General features: G+C 39.1%; 1 protein-coding gene across 3 annotated transcripts in view; it reads right to left on the bottom strand.

Annotated features, from left to right (window-relative positions):
- MYH11 (myosin heavy chain 11) overlaps positions 1-21,572 on the bottom strand; it is an 89,942-nt gene that overhangs the window by 12,045 nt on the left and 56,325 nt on the right. For all 3 annotated transcript variants that reach the window (XM_063430317.1, XM_063430318.1, XM_063430319.1), the window contains 25 exons: positions 21,441-21,536; positions 20,636-20,754; positions 20,369-20,521; positions 20,068-20,241; positions 19,670-19,843; positions 19,465-19,579; positions 17,997-18,190; positions 17,680-17,801; positions 16,941-17,010; positions 16,390-16,550; positions 16,033-16,141; positions 15,709-15,840; positions 15,098-15,304; positions 14,179-14,316; positions 12,791-12,914; positions 7,495-7,666; positions 6,902-7,114; positions 6,378-6,522; positions 6,085-6,291; positions 5,269-5,373; positions 5,006-5,158; positions 1,764-2,012; positions 1,439-1,651; positions 505-717; positions 211-372 (listed from right to left, as the gene is read on the bottom strand). In XM_063430317.1, coding sequence (XP_063286387.1) covers positions 211-372; positions 505-717; positions 1,439-1,651; positions 1,764-2,012; positions 5,006-5,158; positions 5,269-5,373; positions 6,085-6,291; positions 6,378-6,522; positions 6,902-7,114; positions 7,495-7,666; positions 12,791-12,914; positions 14,179-14,316; positions 15,098-15,304; positions 15,709-15,840; positions 16,033-16,141; positions 16,390-16,550; positions 16,941-17,010; positions 17,680-17,801; positions 17,997-18,190; positions 19,465-19,579; positions 19,670-19,843; positions 20,068-20,241; positions 20,369-20,521; positions 20,636-20,754; positions 21,441-21,536 — 3,920 coding nt within the window. The remainder of the gene's footprint in view (positions 1-210; positions 373-504; positions 718-1,438; positions 1,652-1,763; positions 2,013-5,005; positions 5,159-5,268; positions 5,374-6,084; positions 6,292-6,377; positions 6,523-6,901; positions 7,115-7,494; positions 7,667-12,790; positions 12,915-14,178; positions 14,317-15,097; positions 15,305-15,708; positions 15,841-16,032; positions 16,142-16,389; positions 16,551-16,940; positions 17,011-17,679; positions 17,802-17,996; positions 18,191-19,464; positions 19,580-19,669; positions 19,844-20,067; positions 20,242-20,368; positions 20,522-20,635; positions 20,755-21,440; positions 21,537-21,572) is intronic.

Raw genomic sequence — 21,572 nt, 5'->3', positions numbered from 1 at the left:
ATGGTGTGAATAACTTGTTACAACTACAACTGTTACACTTAGAAGACACAAAACTAATGCAAATTTAAGCCCACACAATAAAGACGTCAAAGAGTATATAAATAAAAGGACTTACATTGTTTTGTAATTTAAACAAACATGGAGTTATGTCTGCAACATTTAGCAAACTTTTATAAATTTTAACACTTCCACTGTGTGAAGTCCACGTACTTGTAATTTTTTGAGTTGCTTGATGGCTTCATCACGACCTTTGTTGGCAAAGTCAACCTGTCCCTCGAGGTCCTTAAGGTCAACTTCTAACTTCTTCTTGGCAGCAGCTGCTGTATTTCTCTGCTTCCTTTCATCTTCCAGTTCTGTTTCATATTCATAGACCTAGAAGAGAGAAAGTACAGTACATCTGTTATTTTATCTGTTTAACAAACACAATGGTATATGTGTCATTTTTCATGAGAGTGGCACCTTTGCATTTCTATTTAAATTAATGTTCCTAAGTATTTAATTTACCTGTTTAACCAGCTGCCTTCTCTTCTCTTCGTTCTGCTCGTCTCTTGCTTGCAAATCTCTCTCAAATTGTGCTTTTAGGGCTTGCATGTTGACCTCCAGTCTAAGTTTGGCATCTTCGGTGGCTTGAAGTTCATCTTCCAACTCCTCTAACTGCGTTTTCATCTCTTCCACTTGTTGCTCCAGAGCTCGTTTGTTTTTCTCCAAGTCGTGTACCTTGGAGAGAAGATTTAAAACTTGCATTCACTTGAATAAAAATTATTACAATATTGATCAGTCAAGCATAAAGGAGTAGCACATAATAGACCTAGTCATTAATACATTTGGAGCATAAAGTTGGAAAACAACTTTATTGGGTTCTCAATGGATAAGTCTGCAATCTAGTGAAAATCTGTTCATAAATGGGCAGCTTTTTCATTCCATGATGTCCTTCTTAAATGCTGGTGCTCAAAATATATAAAGATGGGTCTTACCATTGATATATAAAGAATCAAAATTATATTTTACTCGTAATTAGTTAATTATTCCATACCAAACAACACTCTGTGGTATTAGCACTTATCATTGTCGGATATTCTAAGTCTTGATTTACTTGCTCACTATGGTTATATTCCCCATCATATTAATATAGACCTAAGAAACCAGGCAAACTTCCACTTAATATGTGGGAAAGCTTTTCAAATTGATCAGTTAATTCATAGTGTAGGATAAAGATTTAAAGACACTCTGTTCAAGAACATGTACCATAGACTGGCATATGTAAAAGTTAATCTTGTTGATCCCAATTACTGCCCAATAATTGATCATATTATTCTCTGGCACATGTTATTTTCTCTGTCACTTGCTGTATTTATCAATTGTGTAAAAATTATAATAATTTTTTTTTAATCTTACTGGACTCAAGTCTTTCATCAACTACAATGGCCATTTTACTTACATTCTTGCCCACATCATCCTTTGAGCTAACCAGGTCCTCCATTTCAGCTTTGAGTAACTTGTTCACTCTTTCAAGTTCCTCTTTAGATTGTAAAGCTTCATCGAGAGCCCTAGCTATTGACAAGGCTTTGGTTTCCTTTTCTCTGGCTTCTGCTTCTGCCCGATCTCTTTCTTCTGCATACTTCGAAGAAATATTTTTCTCTTCTGCAAACATCTAAAAAAATAAAAAATGTATGCAATTTATCTAATCATGATTCCACCTAGTAGCTCACAGTGTTTTTATAAGTATATTTGTGGCACCATAGACTAAAAAAAAAGTAACAAACCTGGTCAAACTTTTTCTGTTTCTTCTCCAAGTTGGACACAAGTTGACGCTGATTATCTAGGTCAACTACAAGATCGTCTAACTCCTGCTGTAGTCTGTTCTTGGTCTTTTCCAGTTTGTCATATGCAGAGGCCTTCTCCTCAAACTGTGTGGTCACTCCCTCAATATCTCTTAGAAGTTTCTTTTTGCCTTCCTCCAGTGTTTCAATTGTGCTGCTGTAATCTTGCAATTTCTTCTTAGAGTCTGAGAGCTAAAATATCAAAACAGTATGACTACGTAACCATAACGTAACCATAAAAACTGAGTAATGACTATCATGTAATTCTGACATGTTATTTTATTAATGTCGGAGGATTTTATCTAACCTGCTTCAGGTGTAAATTGAAGTTACTGTGAAGCTGCATCAGAATTAATTATTTGTCTACATATTTATTTGGTATTATTTACATAGATTTAATATCTAGCAACATTGTATTAACTGTTGTATTGCTAATTATATATTATATCTCAGATACATCTGGCTATTCTAAATGAGGTGGAAACAACTTTTTGAAACCTTATATGACAACCACATGTGGTCTGCTTCTCATAATTCTATCTGTGTAATTAAACCTATCACTCTTACTTAGCTAACTAAGTTCAGACCAGTGGCAAGCTTTGCTATAAATTTTAATTCTGTGGATTCTGTGCTACATTATATAGAACAGTATAAATATATATTACATAATGTTAAATAAATATCTGACTAAAAGTTGTAGCATACAAGGTTATAGTAAATGTACAGTGTTTTAAAATATAGTAATCAAGAGGGGCGTGGCTGGCTGAGCTACTGAGCGGTTTTGCTTCTGCAGAGCTCCCGCTCCATAGAGAGAAAAACTGACTTTTAGCCCTTAAGTGCACGATCCACGACGACTTCACCTACCTTGCAACCTTTCCTGAGAGAGATGGGGTGAAAAAATAGGAAAATCGCCCATACAGAGGGTGCAGGCCACTCCGATATTCGCCTGTCCTTTAACAGGCCGTCCTCACAGGCCAGAGCAAACATGGCGCTCGGAGACCCATGTGACTCCAGCGACTCTGAGCCGTCACACGACAAGGAGAGAGCTCAAGCGCCCCAGGCCTATGGCAGAGTGTAGACGGACTCGGACTCGGACAAATTCCCCTCCACTAAAGGGGACATCAAAAACCTCCTCCGAGACCTGAGGGAGGTATGGAAAGCGGACCTTGCCGGGGTACAGGAGGAGATTGGCGGCCTGAGACACCGCACGGGAGTAATAGAGGCCAAATATAAGGAAAGAAGGGAAAAACTAGATGACACTAATACCCGGTTAGACACACTCACCCAGCAAGTGCAGCGCCTATCCCGCACTGTGACATCCCTTGAAATCCGACACCGGAGGAGGAATATCAGGATCCGTGGGGCACCAGAAACGGTGGGACAAGAAGCCTTAATAGGTTTCGCCCGCGAAGTACTTCATGCACTAGGACTCAGGGACGAAGGCGGAACACCAACCTTGGTCACGGCTTTCAGAGTCCGAAAGGCCCCTACAGCACCTGCAGATGCACCGCGAGACATAATAGCGGTGACCAGGGACATCAACGCGAAATCCTCCATCATGGCCCGGGCCAGGCAACGACCAACCCTGCTGATAGCCAATTGCAGGATCTCTATATATGACGACCTGCCCTTTGCGGTCCTCCTAGACCGGCGCAGATTCGCACCCGTAACCCAGATCCTGAGAGACCGGGGAATCATGTACCGATGGGGGCTGTCGGAAACCCTGGTGGTTTCGCTGGGGGACTCCATACACACGCTGACTGCCTCCGAAGACCATACAGAGTTTCTACAGGGCCTCCCGCTACCGGACTCGCACACCGCAGCGCAACAAGCGACAACATCCCTGAAGGCAGCAAACCCTGACCCTAAACAGAAACGCGGACTTAGACAATCCGGAGTGACACCATGCCAGGGGCGACAAGACCCCCCAAAGGACTCAGTGGAATGACGGAAGACACCAGCTGGTACCCTCAATGGGCCACCCGATGCCTACAGATGGCCTCACAGCCCATAAGTACCTACTCCATATCAAGTACTGAGACTGCCCTGCTTTCATTCCCACTGAACCGGATAAGTCCAGAGACTCTGCTACCGAAATATGGTTTCGTTTTATCACGCTTATTATTATTTTTACTGTTATTAGAATAGATTTATTGTCTAGGCCAACACTAACAGGGACACGAGCGTCCCCCCCAAGAGATACTCGAGCAGCGAGTAACCCTCAGACACACCCTCAAACTAGGCTTACAAACATGGGACACAGTGCGCCACAAAATGATCTAGAGGGAGACAGCAGAGACCTCAGCCGCGTCAGTGCGTACACAACACACCAAGAGCTGAACTGCATGACACCTCATAGACGATATACACACATGATGACTAACTCGCAGACCTACCCTCCACATTAGTCGCATGCGGCTCGGAACGCCGCACGCATACAGAGATGACCCTCCCGGAATCCCACACAGAGCCTGACCTCTCCTATACCAATCCTCTGCTAAACACCCACACCCATACAACAATACATACAAGTAGGAGCAACAGAAAACACCACAACAAAACAAGGGCGCCCATAGACAACCCAACCCAACAGTCACGTTCTCCATATGAGAACTGGAAAGGCACAATACGCCTGAAACAACCAAAGCCCACTAAAGACCCAGGCTAAGTAACTCAACAAACTAGGGGCTGACCGCACACGAAAGATATACACTGCAGGATATACATTGCAAGATGTTTCATTGTTCCTTCTTTTATTTTTTTTTACGTTTTACCATATTAATGATACTTTAATTTAATTTAAACGCTAAAATGTCTAATCCATATGACTGTAAGGTATTCCTTATGCATACCCATCCAGGGACAGGACGCAAATTACTTAACCACTCACTTCACAAAACTGTGCTACTACATATCATTACGCTGTATATGATGACACACCTGCAACTGCTATCGTGGCACTGCGGGAATGTTTGTTAATTTTTATTGCACAACCAAAATAAAGAATAATTTTTTATTTTTTTTTAAATATAGTAATCAATGTTCTAAAAGTTAGTAAAATGTACTAAGCTAATAGTTTTACAATATACTGGTGCATGATGTGCCTAAAACCTGTATGCACACAGAGTATCCAGTTTTTTTGTTTTCTAGACCTACATTGACACTGATTCCAGGTACTGTCTTACCTGGATATTAAGTGTAGAGATGTGTCGTTCTAGGTTCTGCTTGGCCTCGGCTTCCTCGTCCAGCTGCTCCTGGAGACCGTTTCTCTCATCCTCTACCTGGCGGAGCTTGGTGGCGACATTAAGTTTTTGTCGAGTCTCCTCTTGTAGTAACTCCTACAGAAATACACATTAAAAATATACTCAAGTGATCCTAATGCATTATTCTCCTCAATTCACAAAGTAAAAATGTACTGAAAAACAAGAAGAAAACATAATTAACATGCCTGAGTGTCCTGGAGTTGGGATCCCAAACTTGCAACATCCTTTGAAAGCTTGATAGACTTGGTTTCAGCTTCACTGAGTAAAACAGTGACACTTTCCAGTTCCACCTAAAGGTAAAATATACTTTACAATCAAATGTGTTACATAACCATATTGAGTTTAATGCACAAGAGTTATAGTCTGAAATATAAAAGGATGACTCTACAGCAGGATGTGATATGTTATCTAAGATCACAAACCCTATGGAGGGAACTGAAAATAAGATAAAATCTAAAACATATCATCTCACCTGAGGCTTAAATAAAATAGAATGACAAATGAACGCCTAACTTCCAAGAACAGAGAATTCAGAGTCCAACCATCAAGGGGGTAGCAATGTCCTTTAGGCAGTATGGTCATTGGTGGAAGAGCTAAGGCTTGATAATGTTGCCCAGAATGAAGATTACACTCGACCATTGAGTGTTGGACTCTCTGCTTCATAAATCCCAGGGTAATAGCCCATGTTACTAAGTATGAACAATCTGTCTACATGGCACAATCACAACCAGTGACAAACATACAAGGCATGAGACCACATTTTAAAATTTTCTGGAAATGCTCCACTATGTAACATTTAGGTGATATTAACAACAAAACTAATTTGGTAATTAGATGCGAATTAGAAATGTTCTGAATGTATGGATTCATTGATTATAAAATGCCATCAAACTGCTGATAAACCATTTTCTTAAAACTCTTTAATGTAGGCTGGACCTCCATGCATTTTCTATACTGCAGAATTTCCAAACTGCATTCTAAAGAGTGTTGCGGACAGATACCTGCAGTCTGCTTGATTTATCAGTGAGTTCACTCCTGAAGCGCTCTCCTTCTGTATATTTGGACTGCAGCTCCTGCAACTGAACTTCCAGCTTCTTCTTCTTGTGTTCTACCTCTTGCTTGGCTTGATTCAGAGATCTGACTTCTATGGTGAGCTCTGAAGTTTCCTTTTCTAAACCTTGTTTGCTCTTTTCCAAATTGACTTTCACCTGCAGGCAGGATATGGGTATCTTTTAATAAAGTTCTCTTGAAAGCAGAAACAACTTCTGTGCATGATAACATGTGGATATTTTACCCTTTTGACTTGTTCCAGTTGCTCTGTTAGCTCTTCTACAGCCTGAGTGTGCTTCTGTCTCATCTCCTGGACCTGGGCCTCATGTGTTCGAGTCTCTTCATCCAATGCCCTCTTCAGAACTGTCACTTCCTGCTCTCTCTTTGCTCTGGAGTCAAATGCATATATGATATAGTACTTTAGTAAATAATTACATATATATATATATATATATATATATATATATATGGTATACAGTTACAAATATACACTGGGATTTTCTTTGCATACCGCACATATCACAGAAAATCATACAATTCTTCGTATACCAAAAATAGTAACTAAAGGGCTATTATTTGTATCTCAGTTTTACATATCATGTCATGTTTAACTTTGTGTAGCATAGAATATGGTACAACTAAATGTTTTTACGTTATATGAAAATAAAAATATCCTAAAATAGTTATATTTATCCATTTGTTATTTTAGACTGATATTTATTGATGTGTCCTAGTATCATGTGTCTCGAAATGTTCTTAGTTACATACCTTAGTTCTTGCTGAGTAGCTGTACTGTCTAGAGTGTCTTCCAGCTCTGTTTTTAGGGCCTCCAACTCCTCGCCCAAATCCCTCTTTAATTTCTCTGCCTTATTTCTTGCTGCCCTTTCTGACTCCAAGTCTTCCTGAAGGTCAGAGATATGAGACTCCAGCTCCCGGATTTTCTTTAGGGCATTATTTTTCTGAGCAAGTTCATCTTCAAGCCTACAAAAAACAAACAGTGTACCTTGTAGTAAAAATAAACGTGGATTGAACGTGTTATTGCCTTCATGGAGCCAAAGATTAAGTGTGCAATAAATGACGTCTTACAAGGTCCAATGGCAATGGCCCCTGTTGCAGATGAAAGTAACACCATAAGGAACACTTGAGATGCTATTTGTTTGCAATTCTTTTACTGAAGGAATATCTAAATCAAATTATTTAGTAAGCCTCTGCTGAATTAGAGATGATAGCTCAGCTGCTGTCAGGTCCATTAAACCAAATGCCATCTGGAGATGAAAATTAAGGTATTAATTCTATAGGTGGTTCTGTACATTAAAAAGCTGGACAATGCTATTTCACATTATATAAAGACTGATTATTACTTGGCAAGGGCAGCCTGTAGCTCCTCTTCTTTTTTGGCTAACTGTAGCTTGAGTTCAGCAATTTGTGCTTGCAGGTCTGCTATTTGCTCATGAAGATCACTTGATTCTCCTTCGAGCTTCCTCTTTATTTTATCCAGTTCTTGTCTGCCTTTTTCTTCTTTCTTTAGACGCACTAAAAGGGTCAAACATTCTTATTAGTCATAAATGTATGAATGTTTTTGTTTTAAATGTTTTTTTTTATTTTGTTCAGCAGTACTAAGTTAAGTAATATGAGGCATTAACATAACATATCACATCAAGCGACCTCCGCAGAGGTCCTTAGCAACCGTAAGTAAGAGTAGATGAGCATAGAGGAATATGTCTCCATCCTGTAAAAGCATAGTATTCAATGAAACTACATGTAATCTTCAATGAGTGAACAATTAGTTTAACAGCATATGATAGCAGGGCTAACCTGTGTCCATGTTGCGAAAAAATAGCAGTCCCGTGCATATATAAGAGATAAAAGATAAAGCACAACACAGGTAAGTGACCATCTCAAATACCGTGTCGGAATAAATCTAGGAATGTTTTTGCACAACACATTTTTCATGGATGATGTGTACAGGGCCGGCCTTAGAGGTGTGCGAGCTGTGCGACCGCACAGGACGCCATGGCAACAGGGACTTCTAACTAATGTATACAAAATACTGTCAATTACTGTAATTTCATTTTGCTGGTTTCTCTTAAATCCTTAAAAGATGATTAGTTTGCAATTTCTATATAGTTGAGGTATTAAAAATGAAAAACATTTAATATAAAAATTATTTTATGCATTGGTGCCATGTTAGAGGAGTTAAATGTCCATGCATACAGTCACTTGCCTACATACATTTTTTTAAATCGAAATTAAATACCCATCACACACAGCCAATAAATTCATTACAAATATCACACAGCCAACATACATTACACACAGCCAACACACATTACACACAGCCAACACACATTACACACAGCCAACACACACTTCACAAACATATTACACATAACCAACAATTACATCACATTATTGGGATTTATCACTGTGGAGCTCTGTCACCCCAAAATGCACATTATCTCTGCTGGGTGCAGACCATGAGTAGCTGTCTCAGGAGGTCCAGCTAATCAAAGCATTGCCTCAGGTAACCACGGCAACAGTCTGACACAGTAAGTGCCAGAGCCCATGAGACAGTAATTCAAGGTCTGCACCCAAGAGAGGAACAAACCGGATTCCCTGCAGGGGAATGAAAGTTTGCTTTTGTTTTGTTTTTGTTTTTGTTTTTAAAACCATTATTTTTAGATTAACAAAGTCCCTATACACATACACTACATTAGTACACCCCTAATATACCTCTATACACATAGTGCACCCTCTATACACACACTATACTCCTATACACCATCTATAAATACACTACAACAACTTTACACACACACATTGCAGGCCCTAGATACCAACGCACTCTACAACATTCACACACACTTTGATTTTCAAATAGTTTTAAATAGTTTAGGTATTGGAAGTGGGGAAGTGGCCAGGAAGGGGCACTGTGAAGTTTTTTCACACAGGGCTTCTGAAGGCCTAAGGCCGGCGCCGAATGTGTTTATATACAATACAATAGAGCAGCAGGAAATGCTAGCAGAATGCTTGGTTGTATAGGGAGAGGTATTAGCAGTAGAAAGAGGGAAGTGCTCATGCCATTGTACAGAACACTGGTGAGACCTCACTTGCAGTCAGTGGTGTATCCTGGTTTTGTGCTGCCCTAGGCAGGACAAAACTCAGGCGCCCCCCCTCCCCCGCGCCACCCCCACCCAACCTTTCCCCCCGCCCCGCATTCTAAATACACACACACACACTCGCTAACAGAAACACACACACACTAACAGACAAACACACTCACTCACTAGCAGACACAAACTAACATACACACACACTCACAGGCAAACACACACTAACAGACACACACACTAACAGACACACACACTAACAGACACACACACACTAACAGACACACACACACACACACACTAACAGACACAAACACTAACAGACACAAACACTAACAGACACAGACACACACTAACAGACACAGACACACACTAACAGACACAGACACACTAACAGACACACACACTAACAGACACAGACACACACTAACAGACACACACACTAACAGACACAGACACACACTAACAGACACACACACTAACAGACACAGACACACACTCACCCACCCACATTAACCCTTTTTTAAAATTTATTTTTAACACATTTTTATTTTTTTTAAAAAGTGTGATTTTAAAAAAAAGTGTTAGAAATAAATTTAAAAAAAACGTGTTAAAAAAAAAATGTGTTAAAAATAAATTTTAAAAAAGGGTTAATGTGGGTGGGTGAGTGTGTGTCTGTGTCTGTTTATTAGACAGCCACTAGAGGGAACTTCTTGCTCTATAGCACAGGAAACCTGTGCTAGAGCGTCGCTGGACGTCCTCACGCAGTGTGAGGACCTCCAGCGTCACTCAAATCCCCATAGGAAAGCATTGAGATTCATTTTCAATGCTTTCCTATGGGGAGACGTAATGCGTATGCGCGGCATTGCTGCGCATGCGCATTAGGTCTCCTCGGCCGGTGAGCGGGATCAGTCTCGCCCACCGGCCGACAGAAGCACAGGGAGGAGCGTCGCGGAGGAGGAGACAGCGGCGAGGGACATCGCCGCTGCCTCAGGTAAGTGACTGAAGGGGTTTTGACCCCTTCAGTAACCGGGGATTGATGGGTGGGAGGGAGAGGGACCCTCCAGTGCCAGGAAAACGGATCGTTAGAGGGAAAAGGTTTAATATCAGAGAGCTCCGTATGAGAATCTGTTAAAAGTCTCACAAATCGACATTTTAAAAACCATCACAGAGAATTTGATTGCAAGAAGAGGTATGTGAATACCGGAGTTACACCCGGCGGAGCTCCAACACGCAGAAAAGCAACGAGAACGTAACGACGACCTGCGGCCTACCAACGATGGCAGGCATGAGAGCAGCGGCCGAGCTCACTGCCAGCTATCCGAAAAACGGTGGTGGCTGGGAATCCCGTATCCTCCCCCCAGCCGGTGGGGTTTATCCCGGCACAAACGGAGAGACTATGCCCCCGAGCTATTAGAAGTGCCAACCAACTCACCCGCATCTGAGGCCGGCGCGCAGCTCTGACTCTGAGGGCAAAATGGCGGCTGACATGCTGGACTGCTGAACACAAGGCTCACAGGGGACACTCGAGGAGCGGCTGGACGCTTTACTCTGTGGGTTCTGGCAGAAACTTAGAGACAGAGGGAAGCAGGCTGAGACCACTACTCCGGATGCTCCCTCCCTCCGGGCAAGGAAGAGGCGGAGAACATCCACTGCCCCCATATCGGAGCAGCCGACGAGACGAAGAACCCACCCAGCGGGTACCTACCCAGATCCCACGAAGTCCGGGGCTCACCACAGCCCTCCTGGGCGGAGGGTCCAGAAAGGGAAAGCCCTGGTGCACAGCTCACACACGAGAAAGGCAAAACCCCGACCCCAAGCGGCGACCACACTCCCCAGAGACCAAACACGCGGCGGCAGATAATGCCGGAGCAGGGGGACCTGCACATGGGCCTCCGAACCAGCTCGGGACCGGCGGGGCGAGCAGCCCCGGAAGAATGGGACATTTAGTGAGACTCTGATAGCCTACAAGGCATGTCACAAGGTCTGTTGCGGGAGGAGAACCTTGCTGGGGTCTTTGGGACTCTCGCCTCTCCACTGTCGGGTTGGTGTGGGCTGAGATAGCACTATTAAGGCTTGATGGCTGAGGGACATGGGGGTCTGGGACTGAACCCTTGGGTTGTTGAATGTCACCCAGCAACTTTGATCTATACCTTACCGTACTCCTACTATACCAACTTGCTATAACTCTCCCCTAAAGCAGCCACTCCACGCAGGTAAGCCTGTACCCATATAGCAAGTTCAATGCTAGCAATGTCTACATACTCTTACTAACAAGTACTCAGACAAACTCCATTCAGACATATGTACCTAGCCTGAACACACTACACAGAAATTTTGTGCTGTATTGCCACAATGCCACACGACTAATGCCTAATGTGATAGTCACAACACCTGGCTGAGCAGGCACCCAGTGCATTTCCTTATCTTAATTATGCTAACCGGGTGCTTCCTAGTCTTGCCTTACTAAATTTCCACTTACCGGTAATTTCCTTTTATTGCACCCCATGTCACAAGCCCTGCAGGCTTCAAAGACTATGATCACAGCTCCAGCGGGAATTTAATCCTGTCCGTCTACTGTTTAAGCATGTTCAATAATCTTCGATAATGCTCTTTGATTAGGCAATGTTATACATATTTTATAACGCATGTTTCGCTTAAGCTTTAACGTAACTACTTAACATAAAAAGTGCACAATAAGCATAAAAATTTGCAGTAGCATTTCATGTCTAGCTAATATAACACTACGTTAGAATGAATGCTCACCCAAGCCGTGTTAGCAATGTAAGCAAGATTAGCAACGTTTTAAGCTTTAGTATTAACTTTATGTTATTTCATGTTGTATTGTTCAACCTTACCTTATACCACAGCTTTTCTGATAAGCAGAACTGGTGAAACTACTAGACAAGCGACAATAATACCTATAAACTGTGAAGTATCTTCTAATGCCTAACTATTGTAACATTATGTCTGAATAACTGCTTACCCTAGCTGTTGTGGCATTGTAAGCCTGATGTGATATAACCTTGCACAAATAAAATAAATAATTTAAAAAAAATAATAATAATAATATCAGGAAGTATTACTTTACTGAGAGGGTATTGGATGCATGGCATAGTTGTAGAGGTTAACATAGTAATGGAGTTTAAGCATGCGTGGGATAGGCATAAGGCTATCTTAGATATAAGATAAGGCCAGGGGCTAATGAGCGTGTTGAGAAAATTGGGCAGACTAGATGGGCGAATGGTTCTTATCTGCCGTCACATTCTATGTTACACACACACACATTTTGATATAGTTATTCACACTTCTCAAACCCTTTGTGATCTGTTCTGACATTAAGCCATCCTGGGACAGATCACAGGAGGACATTAGGTGCACCATTTGTCCAGCTACCATATACCTCGGATTGACACCGGATATAGGGTAATAAATCCATATATATATAAAACGTTTCATGTTTTTGTTTTTGTTTTAAAAGAAGGTTTACATATAATATATCACTCCAAAATCTAATCTGCTCTCTTATGTTCTGATGACATCATACCTTCCAGTTCTGAAATCATTGATTCATGCTTGTTTTTTAATTTGGTCAGATTCTTTGCTTTTTCTTCTTCTTCAGCCAAATTAGATGTAAGATCACTCACTCTCTCTTCAAGGAGTTTCCTTTCCTATAGTATAACACAGGTGAATTCTTTATTACTATAATAACATTTTTCTTATTTTGATTATGGGTGAACAGATAATATTTGATTATACATATGTAATTTTGAAAAGTATTTTGTGCAGTAATTGCGGTTGATGTGTGAATGGTTGTCTTTTTGTTGTTCCCCGTGGAGAGTCATATCTACCAGAATCAAAGTGATTCATGAAACTATGTAATAACATTCTAGCATAAAGTACGTATGTATTTAAAGAGTGGATTGTTGGTAAGTTCAGTGATTTATTATTATATGAGCATCACTGGCTTGAAGCTCATCACAAGAGCGTACTAACAATGTTGCTATGCTGTGTTATTGCATGTCAACATTACATTGTTGGGCTATCATGCCTTCAATTAAGGATACTTCACATGAGCATGAGTTCAGTTGCTATGTTAATTTCATAGTTAAAGTTACAAGCATTCCTGTTTGAAATAGGATAGGTGGAAGGAAATTCGAAATAGGATATTAATTCTAGTCATGCAGATTACTTAAAGGGACGTGCATCACTTGTCCCAAAACCCTTTTGTTGTGAATGAAAACAGCTATCTTATTCTGCAGGCTAAAAAAAAATTATATATATTTTTCCTCTTATTTACTTGATTCTGCTACTTATATTTATCTGCTCATATTTACCTACTTCCCACACAAACTCCAAAGGGTACACTGATATAACCAATCAGTGTCCTATCCCTAGGAATGCTTGTAAAATGCATTGGGCATGCCTGACAGATGTGCAGTTGGAAGATCTCTTTGCCTTGCAACATCCTGACAGGGGGGGGGGGAGAGGGGGGTGAAGAGAGAGAGAGTCTGATCAGAGTGATCATGCAGAGCAGGTCCCGGTGTCAGGTTTTCTGCTGCTGCACAATGATATCCTGTTTCTGTAATTTGTGGACTGGTCCGAAAAGGGGTAGGTAAAAGGCTAATGAATATATTTGTTTAAAAGTGTTTGCTTGCTGGTTTAAAAAAATAATTGTCAAGTGATGCATGACCCTTCAAATCAGTTTTTGGTCTTTCTCGACAGTAATGTTTATACTGTTGGATGAGAATTGCAGTCTAATTATAGAATGTTATTGTACCTTCCTCACTTTAGAATATTGGGGTTGGTGCATTGTTTTGTACATTTGCAGCTTTGCAACATACTTCTTTCCAATAACCATGTCCCTGTTTGCCTGCCTTATTTACCTTTCATTTTGAGACCCGGTGTGATTTTTTTCCCCCCATTTTTATTTACCTTTACTAATTTATTATTTTGGTCATCCATCACAAGAACGTCATCTTCCAGTTTCTTTATCTTGGCCTCAGCAGTCACCTTCTCTAGCTGCAGTTTCTGTCTGGCAGCCTCTTCTTCCTCTAGTTGTTCTTCAAGATCCTAGGAAAGAGAGAAAATAGAGTGGGTTTAAAGTCCAACCGAGTTGCTCACAATGTACGTATATTGTTTTACACCAATTTATTTAACAGTTCTAATACATACAAAAATGCTTGTTCTCTTTTCTTAATGGCTGATAAGCAACGTAAAATTAATAACAGAGCTATATTACAGTAATTAAAAAAAGAAAACCTATTTGTGAGAAACAGAAGCAAATTGGAAGATAAACAGGTTGTTGTTCACCAAAGAGATCATTTCCCCCAGTTTTTGTGCTTATAAGTATAATGCAAACGCTTTTGTTTCTTAAATGTAATATAACACTGAGTAAATTACAGTAACTGTTTTCCGAAAAAAAGCATCTTTAATTCGTCCTACACTAGACGTTACTTACGCTTAAAATATTTGATTGGTCATGTGACCACTATCTAGACGAAAGTTCACTGTATAGGTGTGGATACCTCAAACAAGCTGAACCGGTCAGAGACGCTAAAACATGATCATCATTTGCAGTGTTATAGAAATAACTTTGAAAACCTATACATCTATTTTTTATATTGTTTCAAATCAACCTGTAATTACCGGTAACCCAATGCAATACATTTACAGCTAAATAATCTCCCGTGTTGTCCCATCTCTACACATGATTATAGCAGTATGTATGTTCTCTTTTTATCCGTTTATCATTATTGAAAATTACTTAACAAAATGTTATCTTTGTACTGGTGGTGACGATACGTATCGTCCAATGAGCACCAGAGAATATAGTTTTGTGATCACTATGTACCTGCATCTGCTGCAACATTTTTTTCTTTTCGCCTTGAAGCTGTTGTCCTCTCTCTTCCTCCTCCTCAATCCTGACTTCCATTTCATGAAGAATCTCTTCTAGCTCCTGTTTTTTGGCTTGCAATCGTATGCGCATCTCCTCAGCTTCCGCAAACAGCTCGGTCTCTGCTTGAAGCTGCTCCTGAAGACTATTCCTCTCTTCTGTCAACTTATGGAAACAATATACACATTTGGGTTTAAATCATCATCGAGTTGTAATTACCCAAGTGGAGTCTGGGAAGTTGTTTTATAACAGTACATCATTTGCTTAGTTAATGTCCGGTCTGCACCAACCGGTGTGGAGCACCCTACATTTAAATAGCAGACAATAATACTGTAGATAACTAGTATCGGGCTTAAATTATTTAACCAGGAGGAGATAAGAAAATGCTAAATATTGTAGGGTAGGAGTTAGAAACACTCGGAATTTTTGATTAATTTTTTTTTCTTGAAATTACAAAAACATACTTTATTGAGGAGATATAAGAAAGGACATTTTCATCTATCATCATAATCTATATTCATATCCATGATTTATTATAAGCTCTGTAATTTGCCAAAATACAAGAATACCTGGATGTGCTTCATCTGTATCTCTTTCAATTCGATCTCTGTTCTGTGGTATCTTTCGTTAACTTGTTGAAGCTCATCATCTTTGGCCTGCATTTCTTCTTCTTGGCGGGTGACTTGAAGGAGAGGCTTGACCTAATAACAGGCCAATGATTAGTTAAATGTCTTTCTAGTAATATATTGTTACATATTATTTTTGTCTGTGTGACTGTCTATCTATCATGGTGAAGGGTCTATAGAGGTGTGAAGTTTAAAGCATGAGGTAAAGATGTAATAAGTACAGTATAATATCTGGACTTTCACTGGGGTCAGGAGATAAGGTCTTACTTTGGTGAAGAGCCTCCACCACTGCCAGTTTCTGAGCTTTAGATAAGCCGCACAGTTTCTCTGAATCACCCTCATTGCAGTTAATTGTTGCTGTCTCTTTGCAAAAGCCCTGGTAAATTAAACAGAAATCAAAACCACCCTTCTTCAGTAATGAAATAACACACAAAAGTTAGATAAACAGACCAATGCTTCAATCCTATAACTCACTATTAAAAATATTGTCACACCAACTTTTGGAAGTGGCAAGGAAAATACAAAGAATAAAGTTAGATCCAAATTCAGAAATTGAAGAAAAAATGTTTGTTGTTTTTTTTTTTTTTTTCCAAATATAAAATAGGATATCATATCCATACGTACTTTCGTGCAAGATAACCACGACTTTGAGCTTGGAAGGCAATGATGATATCAGTTATCTTCAAATCACGTTCCTCTTCCAGATGGGCCAAGACACCAGTTCTGAAGAAGATTTTACTTTGACCGACCCTGTACAAATTCGGATCAAGTTCTAAAGCTTTGATCTGGAGAAAGAGAGCATTTAGATTTAGACTACAGAAATGTTTTTTTAGTTTTGCACTTGGAAGTTTTTAACTAATCCTACTTGGCCATTAGTCCACTCACACTGGCACATAATGACACTCATTCTCTAGGTGTCATGTGAATCTACTACACTTCTGAGGTGCTCCTCAATAATTGGGTTAATAGTTCTACAAAAAATAGATCTTATTACTTCTTTTCAGGTGCGTTAAGTGGTTCACTATCAATCAGTATTTGTCTGTATGCATTCCTCATACAAAGTAGTTGAAACATGCAACTACATAAACTACTGTAACACAGAGTTCACATTTAGATTTTAGTGGATCAATAGCAAAATGGTATAAAGTTATCTCTACTAAATAAAATGTTCTTACCATAAGCACACTGGCTTGCTTGCCATCCATAAAGCCTTTAGGAATCGAGCCTGCGGCAAGGATCTCATATCTGCATAAACAGATGATTAGGGCAGCAATAATTAATATACTTACAACCCATAATCCTCACTATTGATACTTTCTAACATGGGCACTCTACTGTAAAATGAATAGTTTTAACATTAAAAAAGCAAGCAAAAACATTAATAACGCAGTTAGTCAATATCTTTTTAGACTATTTTCATAAACATTTTTATAATTGGAAATTCAGTTCTAAAAGTAAAATTTCAATAAATTTAAGTTTAACGGAAAGTTAAATAAGGACAATTCTATCGACAGAGTTTTTCTGTAATGCATTGTTTCAATGGCAGAGGTTATTATAACTTGTTTTTCTTAAACTACAGTGCTATATGAGAGTAATAGGGAACATTGGCACTCCGGATGTTTTGGACTACACCTCCCATGATGCTTTGCCCGCATTATGGGTGCTAGAGCATTATGGGGGACGTAGTCCACAACATCTGGAGTGCCGAGGGTTGCCTATCCCTGCTATAGGACATGTATATGGAAATTATTAGTTGATAATTAATAAAAACGTTACATGATCACATAACATTTCCTCAGATGATTGGACAACTACATCAAAATAGGGAATTATAAGACTTGAACATTTTATCAGACTATGAAATTAAAAAACAGACCAACAAAAAATTGTTACAAAAATCTTGTAATGACTTACCGTTGACGGAACTCCTGGAAAACAATTCTGTTAGGGAATCCTTGACGGCAAATTCTGATCCCTTCCAAGACACCATTGCATCTCAACTGCTCTAGCACAAGGTGGGCATCAAGTTTTCCTGACTTTAGAAGAGATTAACACATTTTCGTAAAACCAAATATATTTATTCAAGTAGAGTTTTTATTTTTAGAAAATCTGTTAAGCTGTCTTTCAAGTCAAAGTCAACATTACTAGTTTGGGCTGCAATAACTGGCCATGTGAAATCTTGTCCTAAATGTTCTAAAGTTAATGCTGTAAAATTATGGAGGTTTATTTACCCGTTTCTCGTGATTGGGAATAATACAACGGACAAAGTTGGGACTGGTGTTTCTTAATGTTGTCATCAGTTTGCCCAACTGTTCCTTGTAAAGTTGCCCAACAGTACGGAACATGCCTTTTTTGGTTTTTGAGGCACTTGGGAGTGAACTTTCAGTCATTTTGGCCATCTGGTCCAGGCCAACAATTCGGTCAACTGGTAAGTAAGAGAAAAAGAAAGATATATTAGTGATTGTTCAGTAATAACTATAAATGTCAGCAGAATATTACCCAGTGACCACTTAACAAATTGCTATTCTGCTTGCCCAGTTTATGCATTTAATTTTATTACTTTATACAGTAAGCAAAATAACAAACTAAGTACATAGGCATTAAGTCTCCAAAGGTGATTAAAGGATGTTAGCACAAATGTTTTCTTTTAACTGGTAAGCCATAAAACATTACAGTTTAATCCTGTAAAGTGCTATTTGTAACTAGGATATGGGACGTGCTAAAACCACCACACTTCTTACATTGTACATTCACTGACTTGACTGCAGTGTTGTTTTAATATAGGTGCATGTGCTCCCTGTATATTAGCAGATAAATTGGAAATAGTAAAAATTATATTCAGAAATTCTCCAATTCGGGGTCTCTACTGGTCTGTCAAAAACATGGCCAATTAAACATAAATACAAACTTGCATGTGAACTAGTAAACCATAGTGAGCATTTCATAGCAACATTTCCTGAAAAAGCCTTCATTTGGAAGTTTCAAAAGGGTACTAATTTGCCAGTGAATCATACTGCGTTCTGCTAACTTTTTCCACAAGGTTGAACCAAAATTTCTTCTATTGACTTCCATTGTATGGTTTTCTTTACGTAATAGATTGTATATGATGTTGCGATGTAATAAAACCCATTCCAAAATTGAACAGCAGAATTAATGTGTGCAACTACTGAGCAAACCTGCAGGATTTTTTGTAATGTGACTACTTGAAGCTAAAGCACCCTGCTCTGCTTGGAAAATAACTTTACTAACTAGACTTGAGCAGCAGAAAACTTTGGATTGTCAAATTGATTAATCAGAAAAATAAATTAAAAAATAGCTTGGATCAAACTTTGTCCGTGTGGCACTTCGATTTGGATTAATTTTACCCATCCAATAATTTTTCAGAAACAATTAGGACAAACTGAAATAGTGTGAAAATGTACCGATTAGTGTACTGCTATGACAAAGATAAAATATCAGCTTCTTCTCCATTCACTCCCCTTTTTTGTAGTGTCATGGACAGAACTCCGAATCAAAAAACAAATTAGATAGCTTTTTTATTGCCCATTTCATTTGTTTTTCGATTCATTCATATGGCAAGTCAGAGTTGCAGAATTTTGATGAATCGCTGATTGCTCAAAATTAGGCCGAATTGCAATTCTGTTGAAACCGAATACACAAGTCAATTACTGACACTTAAAGGAGGCAACGTCTTCATACCATCTTTCCAAAGATCTGCAACAAATTTATCGCAAGACTGATTCAATAAAGCTGTCACATTGTCATTCAGTGGGTCCATATTTTTGGTCAACCAGTTTGTAGCATCATAGTCAACCTGCACAAAACAAACATAGACATTCATGACTACTTGAAGAATCGAACAAGCATCATAAGAAAAGTCTACTTATAGATGATTATACTATACCTTTCCTGCATAATGAAGTAAAGTGAATATGGTTTTGTCCTTAAGCTGTTTAGGTTTCTGGAATTTTATGTGGCTTCCTTGTTCTTGTATTAACTTCTCAACAAAAGAGACATCTGTGGCTTTGGGGAACCAACATTCTTCATCCAGAAGAGCCAGAACACCAGGTGGGTTATTCTGGCCAATTATAATGAGCATTAGTTTAATGGACTGTATAGTAGCATGTTATAACACTTTATCAGTTAAATTTATGTAAATATTTGGTTTACATACAAAGAAACCCTTAATATTGATCCAGAGGTAGAATACATTGTCTTAATATTTTTTGCAAGCAGATCAAATATATTTCTCCCCAGAAATTTAAAAACAAGCTAGAAAGTGGACAGCAAAACACTACTTACAGGCCTCTCAATAAGTTCTATGCAGGGTTGCAAATCAAGTCCAAAATCAATGAAGTTCCATTCAATTCCTTCTCTCTGGTATTCTTCCTGCTCCAAGATGAACATGGTGTGGTTGAAAAGTTGCTGAAGCTTTTCATTCGTGTAGTTGATGCATAGCTGCTCAAATGAGTTGACCTAAAAAGAAACAGAATCCAATTTAACCAAGAATAGTAATTTTACACTGTCAAAAGTAACATTCAACGCAATTAGGTGGATTTTCTCGCAATTAAATAATCAAGTTCATGTATCACTTTTAACTTACCTCAAATATTTCAAATCCAGCAATATCAAGGATACCGAGGAAAGAGGCTCCTTGACGCTTAGTCTTGTCTAGAGCTTTGTTGACTCGATTTAGCAACCAGAGGAAAAGACGTTCATATGTTGCTTTTGCTAAAGCCTCAATGGCGAAGTCGGCCTGAACGTGAAGGGATATAAGTTTAGAATCAGCATCCAATAAATGCATTAAAATAAAACTATGGATAGGTGTCACCAAGTAGAAACAGAATAAATTTAGGCAGATTTCACTTACTTGCTCTTTAGTTTGGGCTTTTTGAACAAGATCCCTTCCCACTTTGATACGAGGGGTGAGGATAGCTCTTGTGAAATCTGTCACATTGATTCCCATGAGGTGACACACTTTTTGAGCAGCTTAAATATAAATTAGGGAAAAAAACATATGAAAACATATTTGTAAGCCTTTTATCCAAACTAGCTACATTTTATTAAAGACAGGAGGCGAATATTTGCTTGTGTTTGTTTCTGTATGACTGCCAGTCTACCAATCACACCATACTTTCACAAATTTTCTTTTCGTTCTAGTGTGGTGTTTCTTCTTCTCCTTCACGGCATCCTTGATTCGTCTCTTCATTGGACTCATTATGCCTCGTGTACATGGTTGACTACACTTTGTGTTTTGCTTATTATTAGTTGGTTTACACGGTGGACTTTAAGTTATGGCTGCATCAAGAAAGAGGCGTTGGGAGGAGCCTCATAGTCACATGTTACTGTATGGATGTCTTCTGATTGGTTGATTTTGTTTTCACTTGTTTAACTGTTTCTTTGCTGCTGGGAGGATTCAGAAAATAAAGCAAAGCTAATATGAAGCCTCCTGTCTTGCCATAAAATTTGGAAATCCTTCGGGAAGGCTGATATATGTTACAAGGTATTGAAGAGTGTATATTCTTATTCAGACATGTAAAACATTAGTGAAAGCCTGAGCGTACATCGATAGTGTGAGTGAACATGCTATTCATATTAAAAAGAATATACTAGTACTTAAAACATACTGAACAGAAAAAAATTGCGGATGCAAGTCAAGCCAATATTTGAAATACCTGTGTCATCTGGCATGGAAGCTTGGTCTGTGTTTCTTTCCCTCTTGAATATAATGTTACCAAGTTGTAGGACTGATGAAACCACTTTCATCATAGCTGCAATATAAGACCAGAAATATTGAAATATTTTGC

The sequence above is a fragment of the Pelobates fuscus genome, chromosome 8 (assembly GCF_036172605.1).
Source record: "Pelobates fuscus isolate aPelFus1 chromosome 8, aPelFus1.pri, whole genome shotgun sequence".
Lineage (NCBI taxonomy): Eukaryota > Metazoa > Chordata > Amphibia > Anura > Pelobatidae > Pelobates > Pelobates fuscus.
The sequence above is the reverse complement of the archived record's forward strand: the minus strand, read 5'-3'. Positions and strand labels throughout refer to the sequence as shown.